This window comes from Emys orbicularis, chromosome 7 (genome assembly GCF_028017835.1).
Source record: "Emys orbicularis isolate rEmyOrb1 chromosome 7, rEmyOrb1.hap1, whole genome shotgun sequence".
NCBI classification, from domain to species: Eukaryota; Metazoa; Chordata; order Testudines; family Emydidae; genus Emys; species Emys orbicularis.
In genome coordinates, this window is record NC_088689.1 from 105,660,424 (window position 1) to 105,682,663 (window position 22,240).

Here is a 22,240-nt window from a genome sequence, read left to right on the forward strand (position 1 = left end):
TGCATGTTATAGATGCAGACACTCCAGGAGTATATAAATCTGTTTTTTTCCTTTCTCAGAAAGAAATATATTAAATATATTTAAGTTTCTTAAAAGATGGAATATAAATGAAACCCCTCTTTAAAAAAATCATATCACACACATACAACTATTAAAAAATAAAGCTAACTACATTGACATTTTTCCATTTCTGTGATAGGATAGCAGGATTTCAAGTTCAGTCTAGCTAGCTTTTTTCACCTTCTACAAACCTCAATAGGCCTCACTCCACTTTTACTTACCTCTCTACAAATCTTCCATTCCAACAGGTAAGTCTTTCTAACATGACCCAGAATGACCCTCTCCATTTAGCCTTGAGTCCTGTTACTTGTGATCTAAAAGTTGCAGTTTTCATGTATTCCAACATTGAGGCTTTCCTGATCTCACGCCAGGGAATGCATCACTGGAGTAAACATTATGATATTACTGCAAGGTTACCTCTTTGCTGCTATACTAGTTAGTGCAACTGTAACAGCAAACACAACAGAGAGAGTGAAATGGGTCCAGAATTGTGAAGCACCAAGTGTTAAATATCTCACAAGACTGATTCCAATCAATTAACAATTTTTACTTGTCAATGTTATTCCTGCTTGTTGGACGTACTAACTGTTTGTATGTCTCTTTCCCACACTCTCATCTCCACAAAGGTCACTGAAATAGAAGGAAGGGAGTGCATAGGACATATACTTTCACAATACCAATGACAGGAGGAGCAGGAGCACACAAACAGGAGGCTTCTATCATTACTTTAATTGCTGCTTAATCTCTGAGCCTGTCCTTTCTAAAGGAAGAGTTTGACCTTTTAGCTGTACTCAGGGATAAAGACCTATCACTAGTCTCCTCAGATTGCCTCTACTAATGATGGTGTCAGCAAAATGCAAGAGCACTAAAATGGCTAAAGCAACTTCTCATAAGAGGAACACTTCTTGCCTTCTCTTTGTTATGCTTTTCAATTGAAAATAAAATTGCTCATCTTCAATAAAAAACAAAAACAGGAGACTTAAAGGACATGGGAGAAAAAGTGGGAGAAAGATTCAAACCTTGGCACCAAAAATTCAGTGAAGCTTATCATTTGCATTTATAAAGACTCTTAAATAGGTTCTCAATGCACTTGAGAAACATGAATAATAGAAGATTCACAACAGACTTAGGAGGTAGGGAAATATCGTCATTTTACAGATGGTGAAACGCCTTCCTAACATGGCCCACAATGACTTTCTCCACTTGGCCTTGGCTCCTGTTACTGGTGATCTAAAAGCTGCAGTTTTCATGTATTCCATGAATATTAAGTGATTTACCCACAGCAGGTCAGTGGTAGAGCCAAAACTAGAATCCATCTCTCATGACTCTAGGTCTTATGCAGATAGCCACAATAAAATATTCTTGGTTCTGCTGCCTGACACTCAGAGCAACTATGTGCCTAACAATCCAGAAAAGGGTTTTATATGGTTCCTGGACATGCAAAAAGTTATTTTGAATGAGGGAAGGATTTTGTTTCACCATTCCATTCACTAATTTTTTAATAAAAGGCTCATTTTTTAAGAAGAGCTTGTGATAACTTTGACTTCTCAAAAGAATATGAATATACTGTAACAATACTATTATGGTAGGAGTTGTGTGAATCTTCATTGATGCTGGTGGGCATAGTAGCCACCCTTCATTCAGGATAAATTTAAGAAGCGGTTCAGTGTCTTTGTAGAGAAAGATAGCTGAAACAGTAACAGCCACTGTCCAAAAGAGAAGCCACATGCAAGGTCAGTCAGGAGCTAAGCTATGTGGGCAGAGGGGTTAACTGGGCACTGAATGCAAATGCAGAGGCCTGTGTATTATTTTGGTGGAACCATATGTGTAGCAAATGAAGCAAGAAACATCTCAGAAGCAGATGGAGAAAGCAGCAAAAGATGTACTTGCGGAAAAGCTAATTACCACCTGCGGAAAAGCTAAGAAAAAGAGCACTTCTGATATGGAGAGCAGCTTGGAATATGGAGCAAGGAAATTGTTTCCTGTTTGATTCCTACTGGCTTCAAGGAAACAGGACTTTGTGCACAGTCTTTGTATCAAGGAAGTCTCCATCATCAATTTCTCATCCTAACACAAGCAACCAAGATGACCCCAAATACTTGCAAACCACTTGGATCAAAATGGGTAGCAATACTAAACTAAATCCAAGCTGTTAATTTTACCAAGACTGACCTCTCTCTTACTGCTTCCTGAAAATCCATTAATCATTCTTACAAAAAGAAATCAGAGCAGTGTCATCCAAATCAGAAGAGAGATGCAGTGAGAATAAAAAATTATTTACTTTGAAACAATGAATTTTACACATCGCTATAAACCAGCCAATAAAGAGGTATATAGAAATGTACAGATTTCTTTTACAAAATATTGGTTTCTTGTTCTGGCAGAAATGTGAGAGAAGATAAGATATTTCAAGGTACCTTTAAAAGATCTTTAAAAAAATCAAATATAGTAGAGCTAGAACAATACAAAGGTTCACAGTGATTCAGGTTTGAGATTAATGTCACCCTGTCTGGATGGGGTTTTATTCAACAGATTCTGGCATAGCCCAAATTGAAACTAATTTGGCAAAAAGTGTGTATTTCATTCCATGCAGTTTTGCAAGAAGTAAATTTATAAACATAATACCCCATAGTACAAACAATACAGAGTAACTCCAATGGGTCAATAAGAGCTCTCTGCTTCTGGACAGTACAATCCTCTTTCTCCTGTCTGAAAGTAATCATTTCTTTAAGGTGTTGATCTTAAATGGACTCCACTGCATGTAATTTGCTCCCACCTGGCAATGCCTCCCTGCATAGCCTTCAAAACCAGGCTGACAATTTATATTCAAAACCCCAGTGTTGTCTGGGTCCTGGTTGGCTTGGTGGGCCTTCTTCCTATCAATGCCATTGAGGTTTGGTGTGGTATGGTTTCAGGGTCCCCTCCCTGGGATACACCCTATCATATACCTCTCCCATAGATTAGGTCCAGGAGCCTGTTCCCTTTAGATCACAGCTTTTCTACATTCTCCGGAGAGAAAAATCTGAATTCAGGTGTCCTCAAGTAACATAGGACTCAAAATGTACAGCTACAAAGAGAGGAAATGCAGTACGAACTGAAGATTGTAAACTTTCATGATGTGTTGCCAGTGCACAGGGGGCATAGTCAGTTACCAGAACAAAAAAGAGGGCCCCAAGAGATAACACCAGAGAGTAACCAATACCTACCTGACATTCTAATATTCTTTTTCTATAGTGGATAATCTAGCCTCATGGAGTTGGCGCTCCTTGGTGAATATTTCATCACAGAGTGGAGTCCAATACATCTATGTTGGGACCATTGCTTTGCTAATGTTTGTTAAGGGAAAGACCCAGGTGGCAAAATTGGGTATGATTCACTAATTGTATGCAGTCTGCCCCATAAAGGTCCAAAACCGTTCCTAACTTATGGACAGGATTCTTTCTGAGGACCTCCATTTTGTTGGGGCGGGGAGCAGAAGTGGAGGCTGAATTTGCCCATTCAGTACCCCAAGTTACACGTTTCCTTATCTTAAAATTAAATTTCTTCATCACAAAGCAGTATATCAAACTTGAAAGTAAAACACATTCCATTCCTATATAGCTTTACTCACAGACCTAAACAACACTGATACTAAGCTCCATGATACAAACAGTGCCAATGAAAAATGAATAAATAATTTAACCCTAAAATAAACAGCACAGGTCATTCTGACAAGAGCAGATCAAAACCAGGAAGCTAGATTAATAGCCTAGAGAGTACAACACAGAAGCTTCACTCTAGCAGACTATGAGCCAAATTCAGTGCTGATGCAAGCAGGTGCAATTCCTTTAATATCCCATTGACTTCAGACCCTACTAATGGATAACTTTTCTTTTTAGTGGGAGTTTTGCCTGAGAAAGGTCTTCAGGGTACAGGCTTTATGACTCACAATGCCTAGAGAACAAAACTTTACTCTTCCTCCCTGAAAAAGCAGGGTATTGCAAAGAAAGAAAGAAAAATGGGTTAGAAATATAAGAACAAGTCTTGTGAGATTTCCAGTACTTCTGGGCTTCAGATGGGTCAAATACCACCAGAATAGGGATGTCCTTAATATTTCACTTAAGACTAGTAACTTCAGAGTCATACAAAGATATACAAATTAACAAACTTTTTTGAACTGCAGAATTGAGTTCAGCTTGGTTTCAGGGCTGGTGAAGACTAGAGTCATTTCTTTTTACAGACAAACTGATTTGCCCATATCTCCTTGTGACAGGAAAGCTGCTAGGCTGTAGAAGTTAGAAAGAAAAAAGAAAATGTAAAGGAATGCTTTAAAAATATTTCTTCCTGCTGTTCTCTCCCAGTACTGAAGAAACTGTAAACATAAACAATTACTCCATGACAAGGACAATAAGTACTTCTGATCAGAAATTATGTGTACTCCTTAATGAATTTGGATGAGTGGTTCCAACCTTTCTGGATAAATGTACCATTTTGCCACTCTAAGACATTTGCTGTACCAGCCAGTTCCCACCACCTCACATTCAACATGCAATGCTTTGATCTGCCACAGATCTTTGGCCGATTCAACCCCCAGTCTTACACCAGAAGCAGAAACCTGCATGTGTTAATGCCAAGAACAAGACAGTCAAAGAGAAAAAAAAATAAGCTTGCACCATTTTACTCCATTTTTGTCAACTCTTCCTTATTTAATTTTCAGTATCAGTAGCTATTCATTCTCTCCTCAATAGCTGCATAAGTTTGATTTTTCAAAGGAAATGTATCTTGGTGGTTAAAGGGACACTATCAAAGTGGGAAAACCCAAAATGTGACCTAATTTATTTTCTTATACCTGTTTCCAGAGTCCATGTAATTCCTTATGTTTATGTGTTTGTGGATTGGAAGAATTTCAAATTAAATGTTTCAAGATCTTTTTTGTTTTAAGAAAAGTCAAAAAGAAAATAGATTCCAGTTTCAAGTTTCAAAGTAGTATAAAATATATTTTCAAAATTAGGAAAATGTCCTTTTATCTGAAAAGATTTAAGAGGAAGGTGCTTTTCTTACCTCTCTAAGATGTATGTTTTCCTTCTCCTTCTGGTCTAAAATCACTTCTAAATGATTAACCTGAGATTCAGCCTCGGCCATCCTTCGAGCTCTTTCGTTGTCATCTTCCATTCCTTTGGATGGCAAACCTTTACTTTGCAACATTTCTAGAAGCTTTTTTATTGATTCATCTCTGGCATTTAGTGTTTGCTTTTGTGTTTCAATTCTCAACTCCATTTCTTCTAGAGTTTTTCTCAAGAGAAAGAGCTCTTTAGCCTGTCTATCATGTTCTGCCTGAAGTCTTCGAAAATTCTCCTCTGTAAGCTCAATAGTAAAATGCTCAGTTCCTCGGTTTCCGCTTTCTTGTTGAAGAAGATGATTAAGGTCTCTCTGAGTCCGAAGCTCATCTTGAAGTGCCTGGATGGTCAGTTGCAAATGCTATAATACAAAAAAAAAAAAAAATAAGGTAAATGAAGGATCTAAATGTAGTTTTTCTTCTGTTAATCTATTGGTAGGTAAAGGTACAAAAGTTAATAGACTCAGTGATGATTCTACCATATAAAAATGTCAAATGCATCTGTGACAAAATACTTGTAATGAAGGTTTTCAACTGCTACTGGAAAAATATAAAACATGGATGGAAACACAAACACAAAATAGTGTCAGTTACAGGTAAAATTAATGCTTAATAAAACTAGGCAGTGAAGAGAAAGTGAACTGTTGCAAAAATCTCAAAGTGACACAACCACTAGTACACTTTGTGCCTATAAAGCTTGAAGACGCAGTATTCCTTGTTTTCTAAGTTGTTTCATATACTAGAAGTAATTCTGCCTTCCACTTTTTTCAGTGGTACTGCTCATGCAAATCATAGTCATCCCCATAAATAAAAATTAATAGCTTTATTTTCAAAAAAATAAATAATGAACAACTTTAGTAAACAGGATTACTGCATCTCAAACAAACAAAAATAGAACAAATGATAAGCAATACTGAATTTTGCAAAACAAATTGACTGCAAAAAGAGGACAAACCTTTGTTCTCCTGGCATCCAAAAACTGAACAGCATGGTAAATGAAAAAATGAAGCAAAATCAACATAAAGAAAGGTCAAATGCAAGCAAAGAATATTCAACAGAAAGAACTGAATTCAACATAAAGTACTTTCAACAGAAAAAAATCATTTTATTGTGTTATACAGTATAGCACTGACAACTTTATAAGAATTTAAACATATCACTCTAAAGCTATGACGTATTCTAGCCAGTGGATATATTACAAATGAATTTATTAGTGTTCCAAAAGTTGTAATTCCATCATTGAATAAAGACGACTTGTTTCCTTCTAGATTACCATATATTTCTACACTGCAAATTGTCCTTAAGTATTTTGTACCTCCTGTACTCTGCCTAAATAAAGTGGTTTTCTATTCACTGATAGTCAAACCTTGCAGTCCTTACTAAAGGCAGAGTCAGTAGATTTGCCTAAATGAAGACTAGATTTGGCCACAAGTAATTGTCCCGAATTGTTATAGTTTATGGTATAACTTCAGATTATATTGTTATTTGCAGTTTTCACAGCAGTTAATAATTCCCCTATATTCATGAAATTGTCTAAACAATGTACTAAACTTCATAAAAATATAAACTTTTAGATAGTCATATGGTCCAAAACAAAAGCTTTTCAATCTCAGCAAGCATATCAGTGAGATTCTGATCATTTGGAAACATGGCACCATATATTTTAATCCTAATGCACTTTCTGAAGCTCCTCAAGTTCTCATATAAAATCACTGATAAGTAGGGCTGTTGATTAATCGCAGTTAACTCACATGATAAACTCAAAAAAATTAATCGTCATTAATTGCAGTTTTAATCGCACTGTTAAACAATAGAATACCAATTGAAAATTATTAAATATTGTGGATGTTTTTCGACATTTTCAATTATATTGATTTCAGTTACAAAACAAAAATAATATAAAGCGAGCACTGTGCACTTTGTATTCTATTACAAATATTTGCACTGTAAAAATGATAAAAGAAATAGTATTTTTCAATTCACCTCATACAAGCACTGTAGTGCAATCTCTTTATCATTAAAGCGTAACTTACAAATGTAGATTTTTTTTTGTTACATAACTGCACTCAAAACCAAAACAATGTAAAACTTTAGAGCCTACAAGTCCACTCAGTCCTACTTCTTGGTCAGTCAAGCAATAAGACAAACAATTTTGTTTACATTTACAGGAGAAAATGCCGGCCACTTCTTATTTAGAATGTCACCTGAAAGTGAGAACAGACATTCACATGGTAGGGTTGCCAACTTTCTACTCACACAAAACTGAACACCCTTGCCCTGCAACTGCCCCGCCCCTTCTCCGAGGTCCCGCCTCCCACTCACTCCATCCCCCCTCCCTGTGTCACTAGGTGAAAATGAGCGAGTGAGGGTGGGGAGAGCGAGCGACACAGGGAGGGGGGATGGAGTGAGTGGGGGGCGGGACCTCGGAGGGCGGTAGGGGGATCAGGGCTAGGGCAGGGGGGTTGGGCGCGAGAGGGGGTCAGGGATGCTGGCTCTGGGTGGCACTTACCTCAAGCAGCTCCTGGAAGCAGTGGCATGCCCCACCTCCCCCGGCTCCTACACGGAGGCGAGGCCAGGCAGCTCTGCGCGCCGTCACATCTGCAGGCACTACCCCCACAGCTCCCATTGGCCATGGTTCCCAGCCAATGGGAGCTGCAGAGCTGGTGCTTGGGGCGGGGGCAGAGTGCAGAGCCCCCCAGCTGCCCCTATGCGTAGGAGCTGGAAAGGGGGCATGCCATTGCTTCTGGGAGCTACGCGGAGCCATGGCAGTCAAGAAGTCTGCCTGAGCCCTGCTGCGCCGCCACCCGGACTTTTAACGGCCCAGTCAGCAGTGCTGACCAGAGCTGCCAGGTTCCCTTTTCGACTGGGAGTTCCGGTCAAAAACCAGACACCTGGCAATCCTATCACATGGCACTTTTGTAGCCGGCATTGCAAGGTATTTACATGCCAGATATGTAAACATTTGTTTGCCCCTTCACGCTTTGGCCACCCTTCCAGAGGACATGCTTCCATGCTGATGATGCTCATTTAAAAAAATAATGCATTAATTAAATTTATGACTGAACTCCTTGGGGGAGAATTGTATGCCTCCTGCTCTGTTTTTCCCACATTCTGCCATATATTTCATGTTTAGCACTCTCAGATGATGATCCAGCACAAGTTGTTCGTTTTAAGAACACTTTCACTGCAGATTTGACAAAAAACAAAGAAGGTACCAATGTGAGATTTCTAAAAATAGCTACTGCACTAGACCCAAGGTTTAAGAATCAGAAGTGCTTTCCAAAATCTGAGAGGGATGAAGTATGGCACACGATTTCAGAAGTTTTAAAAGAGCTACACTCTGATGCGGAAATTCAGAACCCAAACCACCAAAAAAGAAAATCAACCTTCTGCTGGTGGCATCTGATTCAGATGACGAAAATGAACATGCGTCGATCCACACTGCTTTGGATGGCTATCGAGCAGAAACTTTCATCAGCATGGACGCATGTCCTTTGGAATGGTGGTTGAAGCATGAAGGGACATATGAATCTTTAGCACATCTGGCACGTATATATCTTGTGACACCAGCTACAACAGTGCCATGCGAATGCCTTTTCTCACTTTTCATGGTGGTCTCACTGAAGGGGAAACCCTGCTTTGTCCCTGCAGCCCTGATGGATGCATGAGAAAGATATCACAAATCAGGTCCAGCTAAAGCCTAATACAGCTCTTTGCATTTTCTTATTGTACATAAAAGTGACAGGAGTTTTTATCATTTTGTTTGGGCTGTAGGATGAAGCCCCCAACTCTGAAAATGCCTGACCTAGAATGTAGGATTTTTGTACGTTTCTACATTCAACTAAGATTTTACACACACAAACACACACACACACACACACTTCTCTAAAAACACCATCTGCAGCTAATATTTTGATGTTATGGGACACCTCAAAGGCCATCTTGCACTATCATATTATCTCTTTGCAGTGTGAAAGGAAATGGAATAAAGTTGCCCTATATATAATGCCCTGAGTTTTAGGGCACAGAATTATAAAATTTGCCAGTTGGTATCAAACCATTGGTCCATCAAGTCCAGTATCCCGCCTCCAGCAGTGATACTTCAAAGGAAGGTGAAAAAATCCTATTACACAGCTGACCAATTGCACAATGCTGCACATAGTGGAAAAATTATCTTCTGACCCCTTAGGTGACCAGCTTGCATCCTGAACCATGGGATTTGGTTTCTTTCTTACTTTAGGGGACAAAATAGCAAATCTTATTATTGTTAAGAAAATTATTCAGTCCTTTTATAAATCCAGCCACAGTTAAACTGTATTACTTCCTAATGCACTGAACCCAGTCTCACTATACACTGTCTAGAGAAGTGATAGTTCCTTTTCCAAAACTTTACTATAATCTCTTGCTGTCAGATTGTTTTTGGCCCCTAGTGTATTGTAGTCAATCCCTAAAGCATGGGAGAATATTAATCAATTCGGAGCATTCTTTGCATATAAAAGCCATTGATACAAGTCTGAAATATCCCTCCAGGTTTCTTACATGGAATTTCTCCTGCATGATCTACTTCTTTCGTGGTCAGTGAACTAATTTTAGTACTTTTGAATTCATCCTGCTCCTAAACGTGATCCTGTTCTGAACAGATCTGGTTGAATACTCTATTCAATGAATAATTGCTGTTATTTGTCAAATAATATTATTAGGTTTTCAAACAGCTCTGGTTTGGAGCATCTCCTGTGAAGTAATATGCTCCTTCAATTCCCATTTTATCAATAGGAACTCAGGGCATGCAGCATCATGCAAGAAGTCTTCAGCATATCACAGGACCTTGTAGAATCCTCTTAGTAAAATCTTTTTTATCCATATTCTCTCAGAATTGGTTAATCAATAGTTTTCCTCTTACTGATAGAATCAGTCCAATACTCATGGACTAAATCCTGTAGTCCTTACTCAGGCAATACAAATGATTCTGAAACCAACCAGTTGCTGTAAGAGGAATGTTTGCTGTGAACGACTACTTTCGGATGTTATAAAATACACTGGAGAAAGGGACATTTATAAAATGGAAATATCAAACAAAATGTCAACAGGAAGTACACATACATGCACCAAAATATAAACAAATGGCCAGCAGCCAGGCAGTTCCTCAGATCCCAGCAGAGCTTTGCACAAAGAATGTGTATCATTAAAACAATCATCATCATCATTACCACCATCATATTACAACAAAATACTGGTGCCATAGGTGCCTTCAGACTGCAACAAAGTGTGGTTTCTAAGGGTATGTTTTTAAACAATTAGTCATCCTTCTTGCTCGTACCTTTGGAAAAATACAGCATGATTTCTAAGGCAAGCATTTCTAGGATACGCATTTTTTTCCAAGAACCAAAATTCTCCAACCTTCACTCACTGAATAGTACTTTACTCTACTGAGGACTATTTGAAGAGTAAGGTTCTTCCACTGTGAGTAAGGATGGGAGAATGTGGCCCTAACTGACTATGGTTAGTAAATTATATAAATCAGTAGAAACAAAAAAAATTATAAAGAACAGAGTCCAAGAATCAGAATTAGATTAATATAGGCACACTAATTAAATTTTTCAAATTTTGCTGTCTAACATTAAGTATCTAACTAAAAGTAGCTTGATTTTTAGAGGTGCTGAGCACCTGCAGTCTAATGTTAGGTATCCATGTTTTAAATTTTTTCCTTCAGCAATTAAAGTAACAACATCCAGGGCAGGGACCGTATTTTTATTCTCTGTTTATACAGTGCCTACGAAGTGGGGTCCTGGTCTACTAGGACCCCTACTAGGCACTGCAGTAATACAAATAAATTATACCACCACCACCAATATATGGTGGTTGGAAGGGTCGAAGGGAGACAAAAAAACAAAACAAAACTTACCGTTTTCTTTTTTATCTACAAAGATGTCTCTCTCATTTTACTTCTTTGCCATGCTTAACCTTATCTGTTCTCCTTCAGAACAGAAGTGCTTAGCACTGCTTTAGGGAAGCTTTCTAGGATATTTGGGTCTCTTAACTAAACCTTAATCCTGACATGATTTCTCACAACCTAAAAGTCAACATAATCAATCCCATTTGGATTCAGATTCCAAATGCCTGTTGTCTACAAATATGCTCAGAATCTGAATCTTGCAGTTACTCCTGGCAGCCTTCTGAAGTCAGAGAGCAGGATCCCCAGGAGTTATTTTATCACAGCAGTCAGCGTTTGACCAGAATATTAAGGACATTCAAAAGCACTCAAGCTTCTTCAAAGAACAAGGAAAAACCACATGACAAAAAGCATTGTTAATGAACAGTTTAGGATGAAAATTACAATTAAACCCTTCCCATCCCTTTCTGGCCTTCAAGAAAGCAAGTTTCCAATCTGCTCCCCAATTCTGTATCTGAGGAAGAGAATCAATCTGCAGTTCCACTGAGGTGCTGGAGGAGACTCCTGGAAACCCCTTGCTAAAAGTCTCCCCTGCTTCTAATGGGGTTCACCTCCCTATCTGGGTCCTGCAAAAGATTACTGAAACCTGGATATTGTAAATATACTTCTGAAATAAAAAATGTTTGCTTTTACAATGTGCCAAGTATTTTCAATATTATTTCTGCAGAAGAGATACCTATACACATTCCTAAATTTCAAATTATACAAGTTGAACATTGTGCTGTACTAGCAATATACTCCGTACAGTTTTCTTAGAGCTGATTGGAAATTTTTGAACATTGCTTTTCAAAAGGAATACTTGAAAATTTTCAGGTTTTTATTTTCCCATTTTCTAACCAGCTCTAGTTTTTATGAACAAAGTGCAAACACTTCCAGGGATGTGCAGCTTAGTTTAAGTTTAATTTGCCAAATAGCACTGCCTCCCTCCTTAGCTATAATTATGATTAATACTCTAGATATGGTTTATTTCATGCCTGGATACCACAGCGGTTGGTTGATAGATGGATTAGGCTGATAAAATAAAGCATTTTTGTTTAGATTTCACAACCTCTCTTTCCAGCTCTGGGGCTTATCAAAAGTTAAACAGGTACAATTTTATGGGATACCTTGCTGAACTATTCACAACATCACTATGTAACCCATATGTGGAACAGGGCATGATACAAGGAGCAGAGTTAAGGTTGCTTTGGACCAGTGCTTAACCAGGGCTCACCTCTAGACTTGGCAGTTCATAGCCCCAGCACCGCTGGGCTTGCTGCCTCAATTATGAATGTAAAAAAATTGCTTGAGCCCTGGCACCACTTTCATTACAAATTAAGCATTGCTTTGGACACTCCAACAGGAAATTTCATGATTTCTGTTTGTTGCTTGTCAGCTTGAAGTAGTTCTACTCCTATTGACTTCACTAGAATTACTCCTGCAGTTTTCGCCTTAATGAACCCAAAAAAGTCCCATTCAAATAACAAAAATCTTTATTTTTACTTTTATATTGTCTTGTCCAATCCCCTTCAAACCTCTCAAAAATTTCTTCTGTGGGCTGAGGTAGTCCAGGGCAAATGGAGCTTTTCTGTTAAATTGAGAGGAGAGGCTAAAATAGGGTTTTAATGGTAAAACCTCCTCCACCTGAAGAAACTGCTAAATCAAACTGTTAAATCAAAGAACACCAATTAAAAAGAATAATAGGGAAAACAAGAAAATTATTATTCAGAGCAGGGGGTCCATCTTAACCTTTTATGTACTTCATAACCTGCTGAAGCACTTTTGCTGGAAATGTGATAAAAATGACATTTAGATATCAGTGAAATCTTTCAAAAATACATACTTACTGTTTAAAATGTGGGCAGTCTTCAAAAGACTGAATTTATATTTTTTCAGCAATTTGTTAATCTAGTAAAAGAATTCATTTTAACTTTAATATATATTCAGATATATCATAATATGAATCTGTTATATTATATTTGTCAATCAACATTATGTTTGGCCCTGTATATAAAACAGATTTCAAAATAGCCTTTGCTTCGGAGAGCTTAAAATCTAGAGAGTATACACAGAAAGACAGGACAAACTGGGAAGTTCAGATGAAAGAGTCAATTACATATTTTTTTAAAAATCGAAATGTCTTTTTTCTGTTTGTGGGTCACATAGCAGAAGTTGGAACATGAGGAGAAATTTGAGTGAGGAGAGCAATGGGGGCCCGCGACAGAGTTTATTTCATACAGTGGAGCAGCATGTAATAATGCAGGCCTAACAGATAGAAATCTACCTATGCAGAGTTCTGTTGATTTCAATGGGACTCTGAATGGACTAAGATTCAGAGGCAGATCCCCTTTTAGGATCAAGGCCACAAAATGGCAATACAACATATTTAGTATTAAGTAAAGAAAAAAATCAAGCAATACCTTTCAATGTACATAGCAGGGTTGTCTTTTTGTTGTTGTTGTTGTTTTTTGTTTCCAATAGCCATTATAATAAGTTGGCTGTTTAATAAATAATAATAGTAATCAATAAAAAAAGCAATAACTACTTATTTTACACAACACCATACTGCCTGAAGATTCCCCAAATGTTCTGAAAACCATATATAGGAAACACATTATCCATGCTGCCACTGTACAGTCATCTATAGGGGTTGAAACATGACAAGTGCTGAACAGTGCACACTATATAATGGTTTAGGACAGGTCAGGAAAGATACCTTATCCAATGTAATTTTAGTTAATCACATTGGAATTTAGCCAGAACATTAATGTTTAACCCCCTATTATTGTGAAAAGTGCATCTATGGCTCAATAATTCTAAGTGATCAGCACCACTGCTTTATGTCTCATCTAAAAGACAAAACCGGCCAGTTTTTCTACCAGCAAGATCAAACAAATGTTGTCTTAATATTTTTTAATTGGATGAGGTCTACCACTTATCTCATGTTAGCCAAAGTCACTATTAAAAATTATTTCCATCATTTTCTGTAAGTAGGTTCTGTTCTAGTGTTTCCAGTCTAACATTTCCAACTAAGAAAAAAAGGCATTATATTTCTGGGGATTTTTTTGCTCTTTTCTGGTGTTAGCTGTTAATCAGGTTTCATCTTCATGCCTTAGAACAAGTCTGCGGGCATGTACTGTAATCACTCTCAAAAAGGCACTCCCTTGCCTTGGCCTCTTGCTTAAATACAAGTTTGTTTTAAGTCAAACACTTGTGAGTTTTCAAGCCATGGACATGTAATATTAAATACTTTGCAGTGCCAACTACAACTCCTTCCATTAAACCATCCTCTGAAGTCAAATTGTCAGCATCTTATTACAAATCACTTGACAGACATGATGCAAGTCTCAAAAAATAACTTTTTTGCTAGCATAAATAGGCTGACTCCATGTTAAACCGCAAACAGACAGAAAGATTGCCTACTGCATTACTATTCCTTTAAGAAAATATGGTGTACAACAGATTTACAATGAACAACAATCCAGCATGCTATTGCATTAAGGTCATATATTAGAAGTGCTAATGGGAAAAGGCAGATTAAATTCAGTGGTGGAATTAGCATCTCAGAAATCTCAAATGGGAGGAGGTAAATATTGGTTCGGTGTGAGCAAATGTTCACAGAATTTTCAAGGACTGTTTATAATTCAAATATTTCTGACAATCCTTTTTAACAACCAAAAAATTAAAATTTCTTATAAAGTGAGCTGAAATTTTCAAAAAGTTGTTGCCATTTTTTAAAAAAATAACAATAAACTGGCTAAACCCATTACCCACCTGGAGGGATAAAAATATGATTTCACATGTAGAAATAAATGGAGTGTAACTTTCCCAGGAAGCTTATAATTACAGGAGATTGTATCATATGATCCTCATCCTCCTAAAAATGAATTATGCTAAGGGTGTCTGATCTAGTTCGCACTGCGGTCAATACTGGCATTCCCAATGACTTCAATAGCCTGAAAGCTGTTTCACGGTCAACTTCAATATTGTCTTATAGCATGAGGGCAATAAAATCACATTCTCTAAACTATTATATTCTATAGTCTTATTTACACCATTAAAAGCAGTACATATTTTAGTATAATATTGCTATAATATTATAATTATAATGTGGGTCCCGGAACAGAATAGGCCCACTGCTCCTCCTGCATGTCATAAGAGGTGACTAAAAGGGGGCTGCCTGGAGAGGGATGAGCTCCGCCAGGTTAGAAATTTGCCAAAGATACACCATATGATGAGCAAGTCAACCGTATCCATACCGAATTGGTCGCAGCTTGGGTTAATAATGACCGTGCCATCCGGGCAGACGCGACAAGTATACTACTGGTGTAACCCAACAAAGAGAATCCGTGGAAGAGATATCATCATAGCCACATGGAACGTAAGGACATTGAGACAAATAGGGAGGTTGAAAGAACTCACATACGAAATAGAGCAATACACCTGGGAATCTCTAAGGTCAGAAAGAAGAACTTTGGAGAGGCCACTATTACAGTGGAAAGGACAAACATGTCAACGGCGTAGAATTTCTTGTGCATAAAGACATCGAGAATTCAGTATTAGGATGCCACCCAACATCCAGCAGGGTTATTTCCATCCGTCTAAAGGCAGTACTGTTTAATATCACAGTGGTACAAGTCTACGCCCCTACAACAGACTATGAAGATGAGCAAATTGAAGATTTTTACAATCAGCTCCAAGACATCATGGATAAGGTACACAAGAAAGATATCCTGATTGTACAGTGAGATTGGAATGCTAAAGTGGGTACTGATGCACAGGCAGATTGGTGAGATTATTGTGGCCCTTTCTGTAATGCGGTAACCAATGAGAGAGGATTGAGACTTTTGGAGTTTGCCAGCTATAACAATCTGGTTCTTGCACACACATTAGGAGCACATAAAGCATCTAGACAATTAATGTGGCACACACCTAATGGTCTACATCACAGCCAGATTGACTACATCATGGTGCAAAAATGATTTTGTTCTGAGATTAACAGAGCTAAAACAAGGAGCATCCCCGGTGCTGATATTGAAAGTGATCACGACCTTGTGATGCTAAATTTTTGGCTTCAGCTAAGGAAAATCATCAGACCAAAGTTCACCAGAACCAAGTTTGATTTAGAAAGACTCAGAGATCGAAACATTGCAGAGTCATTCCAAGCAATGATCGGCAGAAAATTTGCCCCGCTCCTTGCTCTAGAGGAAGACATAGAAACAGTGACCAACAATTGCAACACTGTAATGAATGAGGCCGCAGTGGACATCCTGGGGAAACATCGTAAGACGACAAAACCATGGGTCACAAATGAAATACTACAAATGTGTGACATTACAAGAGAATTTAAGAGAGACAAGAACAGCACTGAGGGAGCTGATAAATACTGAGCAATTGGCAGAAATATCAAGAAAGGAATGAAGGTGGCCAAGGAGATACGGATTGAAAAACAATGCTCTAAAATTGAAGAGTGTATCAATAATAAAAATAGCAAATGAGCCTTCCAGATCTGACGAATGAAAGATGGACCAAAGCTAACTCAATTCAAGACAAAGAAGGGAACAATCTTACAGAAGAAAGGGACATCATCAATAGGTGGACAAATTACAGCTCTGATCTATACAACCACCAGACAAATAGAGATCTTAGTGTCCTAGACAGCCCAGATTCAACAGAGGAGGATGACTTTCCAATACTGAGTGAAGAAGTGGAGACAGCTGTGAAATCACTCAAGACTGGAAAGGCTACAGGTATTGAAAACATCCCAGCCGAACTGATGAAATTCAGAATAGAAATAGTAATAGATGTACTCACCAAGAACTGCAGCAAGATCTGGCCCTCCACGTGGACACAGTCACTAATCATCACTCTGCCAAAGAAAGGCAACCTGCCACTGTGCAAAAATTACCAGACCATCCCAGCAAAGTGATATTGAAAGTCATATTGAACAGATTGAAGCCAAAAGCGGAGAATATCACTGCTGAAGAACAGGCTGGCTTTCGTGCTGGAAGTACCACAGAACAGATTTTCAACCTTCGTGTTCTATGTGATAAGTACTTACAACACCAGCAGGATATCGACCAAGTCTTCGTTGACTTCAAGAAGGCGTTTGAGTACGACACGAAGCTCTCTGGGCAACCATGAAGAAGTACAATGTTGGTCGTAATCTTATTCTTACCATTAAACAACTGTATGCCAATGCCAGCAGTGCAGTTCTCGTCAATGTCATAAAAGGAGAGTGGTTTCATACCACTATTGGAGTCCAGCAAGGCTGCCTTCTTTCACACACACTGTTAAACATCTACTTGGAGCACATAATGACTTATGCCCTAGAAGATCATATATGCACAATCAGCATTGGGGGGCAAACAATCTCAAATCTTTGGTTCGCTGATGACATTGATGGTCTGTCAGGCAGCGAAGATGAACTTGCCAACCTTGTGAAACGATTGGATGAAACCTCCGCAAAATACAGCATGGAAATCAGTGCAGAGAAAACCAAGCGAATGACAAACAAACATGACGGGATCAGCTCACATATCACCGTCAGTGGACAAGAGCTGGGGAGAGTGAAACAGTTCAAGTATTTGGGGCAATCATCACTGATGAAGGATCAAAGATAGAAATTCTGGCAAGAACTGCGCAAACAACAGCAGCAGCGACAAAGCTAAAGTCAATTTGGAGGAATAAGAACATCTCCCTGGAATCCAAACTGAAACTGCTGCACGCATCAGACATCTCCATTTTTCTGTATGCGTGTGAGACACGGACCCTTATGACAGAACTTGAACGGAAAATACAGGTAGTAGAGATATTTCCGTAAAATCCTGGGGATCTCCTACTTCGTCCACTAATGAAGAGGTCCGCAACATCATCACCCAGTGTGCTGGGTCATATGAAGACTGTTGTCAGACGCTACCGGTGTGGTGCTCTGCTCTGTTCAATGTTGATATCAATCGGCTGCGTGCATGTGTTCCCTCTGTGTGCTGTCCCAGCTCTGCACAGATAGCTGACACAGCAGACCCCGAGAGAACCCCCAATGACCACAGACTCTAGTAAGGTACAAAGGCATGTCGGCCAGTTTTATTGCCTTTAGAGATTCACAGTCTCCAGCTCCTGGGCAAATAAAGTCCAAGGTGCTGCTAAGGTGCTGCTAGCCAGTACATATGTGCTCCCTTGACAATGGACTCAGCTCAGTCAGTGGCGGGACTTTCCAATGCCCCCTAGGCTGGACAAAGACATCCACTCAGGGGTGCATTCTTATACACAGGTACAAACAAGTTACACATCACTCCTGACGTATTGAGGTGCAACCCCTCTACGTAGTAAGGTGCCGCCTCTCACCTTGTACATATTGGTTTGAACAAAACAACTCTATCCATCATATTACCCTTTTGGCCCTGTCATTGGGATGGGTCAGCTTGTTCCTTGTTGTGTGTGGAATGTACAAGTATGCAAATGTTCTGATATCTGCTGTCCAGTACCTTTTAGGTATGTCTTTTTGCAGCATCAGCCCTTTCCTTGCCAGCTTCTGTGAGCAGGGCCTGCCTCTGGCTCACAGCTTAACTTTGCTTTATGTTAGCAAAGTCTTGACCATTACTTTAGTTCAGGCCTCAGGCTTCATACTGGGCCTCTGATAAGGGTTTGTTTCAAGGCCTCATCTTACTACAAAGACCTCCTGATGACCTTGAAGAAGCGCAAGCTGAAGTGATATGGCCATGTAACAGATCATCTGGCATATCCAAGATCATCCTCCAAGGGACAGTACAGAGGAAGAAAAGAAGAGGTAGACAGAAGAGGAGAATGGACAGGAATGGACTTCTCAGAGACTCAAGCACTGACACACAATCATCAGGGGTGGAGACAATTGGTTGATTGCTCATCAAGGATGGTGCCTGTAGACGGGCGGACTCACCCCTGCGGCGCCTCCTGCTGGTCGTCCAGGGAATTAGCTCACCAGCCTCTGGAGCGCCCTCTGCAGGCCGGTGATCCACCTTTCCTCTTCTCTGGCCCCCGTGTCCTTCCCAGGACCCCGGTGCCCCTTGCTCTGGGTGCTGCCTCCTGGCAATACCCACACACTAGGTCTCCCCTCCCAGGGGAACCCCACCCACTATCCTCACCTTGCCTCAGCACTAGGCCACTGCCAGTCACCAACTAGCCCCCGCTCCCTGGGGCAGACTGCAATATCGGCCACTCATCACTGGCAAAGGGGGTTTGGACCTGCTGCCTTGGCCTAGCCCTGGGCTGCCCTCTGCAACCCCCAGTACCCCTTGGCCTCCTACCAGGCCGCAGCCTGGGGCTATCCAGGCTGGAGCTCCCCAGCTCCTCAGCCTTTCCCCAGCCCTGCTCCACTCAGGTACCCTGTCTCCCTGCAGCCAGGCCCTTCTCTCTCTGAAGGCAGAGAGAGACTCCTGAGCTGCCTGGCTTCCAGCCTCTTATATAGGGCCAGCTGGGGCCTGATTGGGGTGTGGCCCAGCTGTGGCTACTTCCCCAATCAGCCCAGTAGCTTTTCCCTTTGCCCCAGCCCTCTGCCAGGGCTGTTTTAAACCCCTCAGGCAGGAGTGGGGTAGCCACCCCGCTACAGTGCCCCAACGACCAATGCAGTTATGGGAGTGATGATGATGATGATGACGACCATGACAAGTTATCTATATTGCACTGCTGAAAATGTTCTTTTTGATAGTGTCCACTGTATCTTTATTAATATACAATAAAAGCCATTAAAGTCAACATTTTCTAAACCTTATCACAGAGTGCCTGTGTGTATCACCTTTTCTAAGTACAGCATAGGCTGAAATGTGGTAACTCCTGGGAAATGCTATATAATAATGATTGTACTGTACTTATTATTCAAAAACAATTAGCAATGAACAGACAGAATCCACCAGGCAGCACAAATGATAGTATATGAAGGGTATATGGTCTTATTCTTCCCTGATGTTATTCCTGCCAAACACGCTAGCCCAGGGCCGGCTCCAGGCACCAGCTTGCCAAGCAGGTGCTTGGGGCGGCCACTCCGGAGAGGGGCGGCACGTCCAGCTATTCGGCGGCAATTCAGCGGACGGTCCCTCACTCCCACTTGGAGCGAAGGACCTCCCGCCGAATTGCCGCCGCAGATCGCAATCGCCGCTTTGTTTTTTTTGTTTTGTTTTGTTTTTGTTTTTTTGCGTCGCTTGGGGCGGCAAAAACCCTGGAGCCGGCCCTGCGCTAGCCAGAGAGAACTGGTGTAAATTAAAAATTCCTTCACTGATGATGAGACAGACTTCTGCCCATTCTTCTCAGCCTTCAAACCTGCCAATACGTGGCAACTGAAACGTGACAAATTTCCAAAATGTGAGAATTTTTTTTGTTCTATTTTTCACCATAACTATAAAATCCACTTTTAAATATTCCTTTTCTCCATGGGAATTAAGTAAGCCAGCTGTTTGAAAAGAAAACAGGAAAATCAGAAATTTTATAATGTGCAACCATAAAGACCCCCTGCCATAGGCCAGCAGCAGGATGAACCCAGGACGATCAGATCCCCAACACAGATTGGTACTCATTGAGCTAAGAGTACTATTCTCCACGTGGCCAGTCATTAGAAGGAAAGTACATACTTTGCACAATCATTTGCTAGACTTCTGAAGAAAGTTGGGGATCAAAAATCCTAGATTCTATCCTTGGGTATAGGGGGAGTGTTGTCTAGTGGTTAGAGCAGTGTTTATAGACAGAAGAGAGAAAAAAAGAATTGAGATTCATGAATAAGACCTGTGTCTGTCATATTAGAGACCAGAGTTCTATTCACAGTTCTGTTAGAAGTGACCATGGGCAATTTTTCAGTTAACTTATTTGTAAAATCTAAGGAATTATACTTGCCTTACTCCTAAGGTAAGGTATATGAGCTCATGCTCAATAATAAGTGAAGAGAAGTATAGATACAAGTTAATGGAAGAGGGGAATTTCAGGACTCATGGCCTCCTGGCTACCAGCCTAATGTAGGGTTGCCACCAGTCCGGGCTTTACCCGGATAATCCAGTTTTTGGTTTCTGTGTCCGGGTGCCATTTAGGGTTACTGTGGTCGGGGGGAGGCACTGGGTCATTAACCCGAGCCAGCCCCTGCTCAGCCAGGGCCGCCTCCTACCTGCCAGCAGGTTCCTTGAGACAATCCAGCAAGCAACGGGGGAAGGGCCTCAAGGAGAAGAGGCAGAGAAAGGGCAGGGCCTCCGGGGTCCAGTTACCAGCAATTAGAAAGGTGGCAATCCTAGCCTAAGGCAACCACATCTAAGTAGGGTTGCCAACCCTCCAGGATTGTCCTCGAGTCTGCAGGAGTTACAGATTAATCTTTAATTAAAGATTATGTCCTGTGATGTAATCTCCAGGAATATGTCCAACCAGAATTGGCAACCCTACCTCTAAGCCAAAGGGTTTTTTGGAAGTCTCTCTCCCCTGCACTTGAAATATCATCCAGTTTGGTGGTGGCTGCAGGCAGGGAGGCTAATTCACTCTAAATGTAGAATGTGCATGAGAAGTCTGCTTCTCATAAAATTGAAGATTACGCATGTGAAAAAGAATTATTTTTCAGTCACTGATTCAGCAAACCACTTACTAAAAGAGATTAATGAGAGCAATCAAGGTCAGATTTCAAACACTGAAGAACCTGTGGATACATAATTTTCAATCCTCTCTTATTTGACTGGTTTTCTTCCTTAAGAAGGTTTGGGGACTCTCTGATAGGATGTTTGTTAAGATCCTAGAAAAAACTTAAAAGTAGAAACTTTTTCTTGAATAGCATCCTATGAACTGGGCTTTGTTCCACTGCCTTGTAGAGACTTTGTTCAAGGAGAAAGACTTAGTTTCTTCCACCGTAGACAGAACAAGGAGCAAAAACTCCACAGTCAAAAAAAGTCAGAAATTACTGCCCTACCAAGGAAAAAAACCCTAACATAGGGGAGAATATAGCCCTTAAAAACTGAAGCCAATAGTAAACTGAATTCTATATTTTGCCTTTATTCATACTGCTTCAATAAGGAGAATGTTTCAAAGAGGAATCAGCATCTGAATATAGGTTCAAACATATACAGATTGTGACCATTGTCCAAATATACTAATACAAGGTGAAAAATTAATAAATCATATTATAATAAAGGTATTGTAGAATAGACTGGATAAACTAA

The 22,240-nt window shown here is 40.0% G+C and overlaps 1 protein-coding gene across 1 annotated transcript in view; it reads right to left on the reverse strand.

Annotated features, from left to right (window-relative positions):
• ERC2 (ELKS/RAB6-interacting/CAST family member 2) overlaps positions 1 to 22,240 on the reverse strand; it is a 645,944-nt gene that overhangs the window by 523,947 nt on the left and 99,757 nt on the right. The window contains exon 2 of the mRNA XM_065408253.1: positions 5,101 to 5,517. Within this exon, the coding sequence (XP_065264325.1) occupies positions 5,101 to 5,517 (417 nt within the window). The remainder of the gene's footprint in view (positions 1 to 5,100; positions 5,518 to 22,240) is intronic.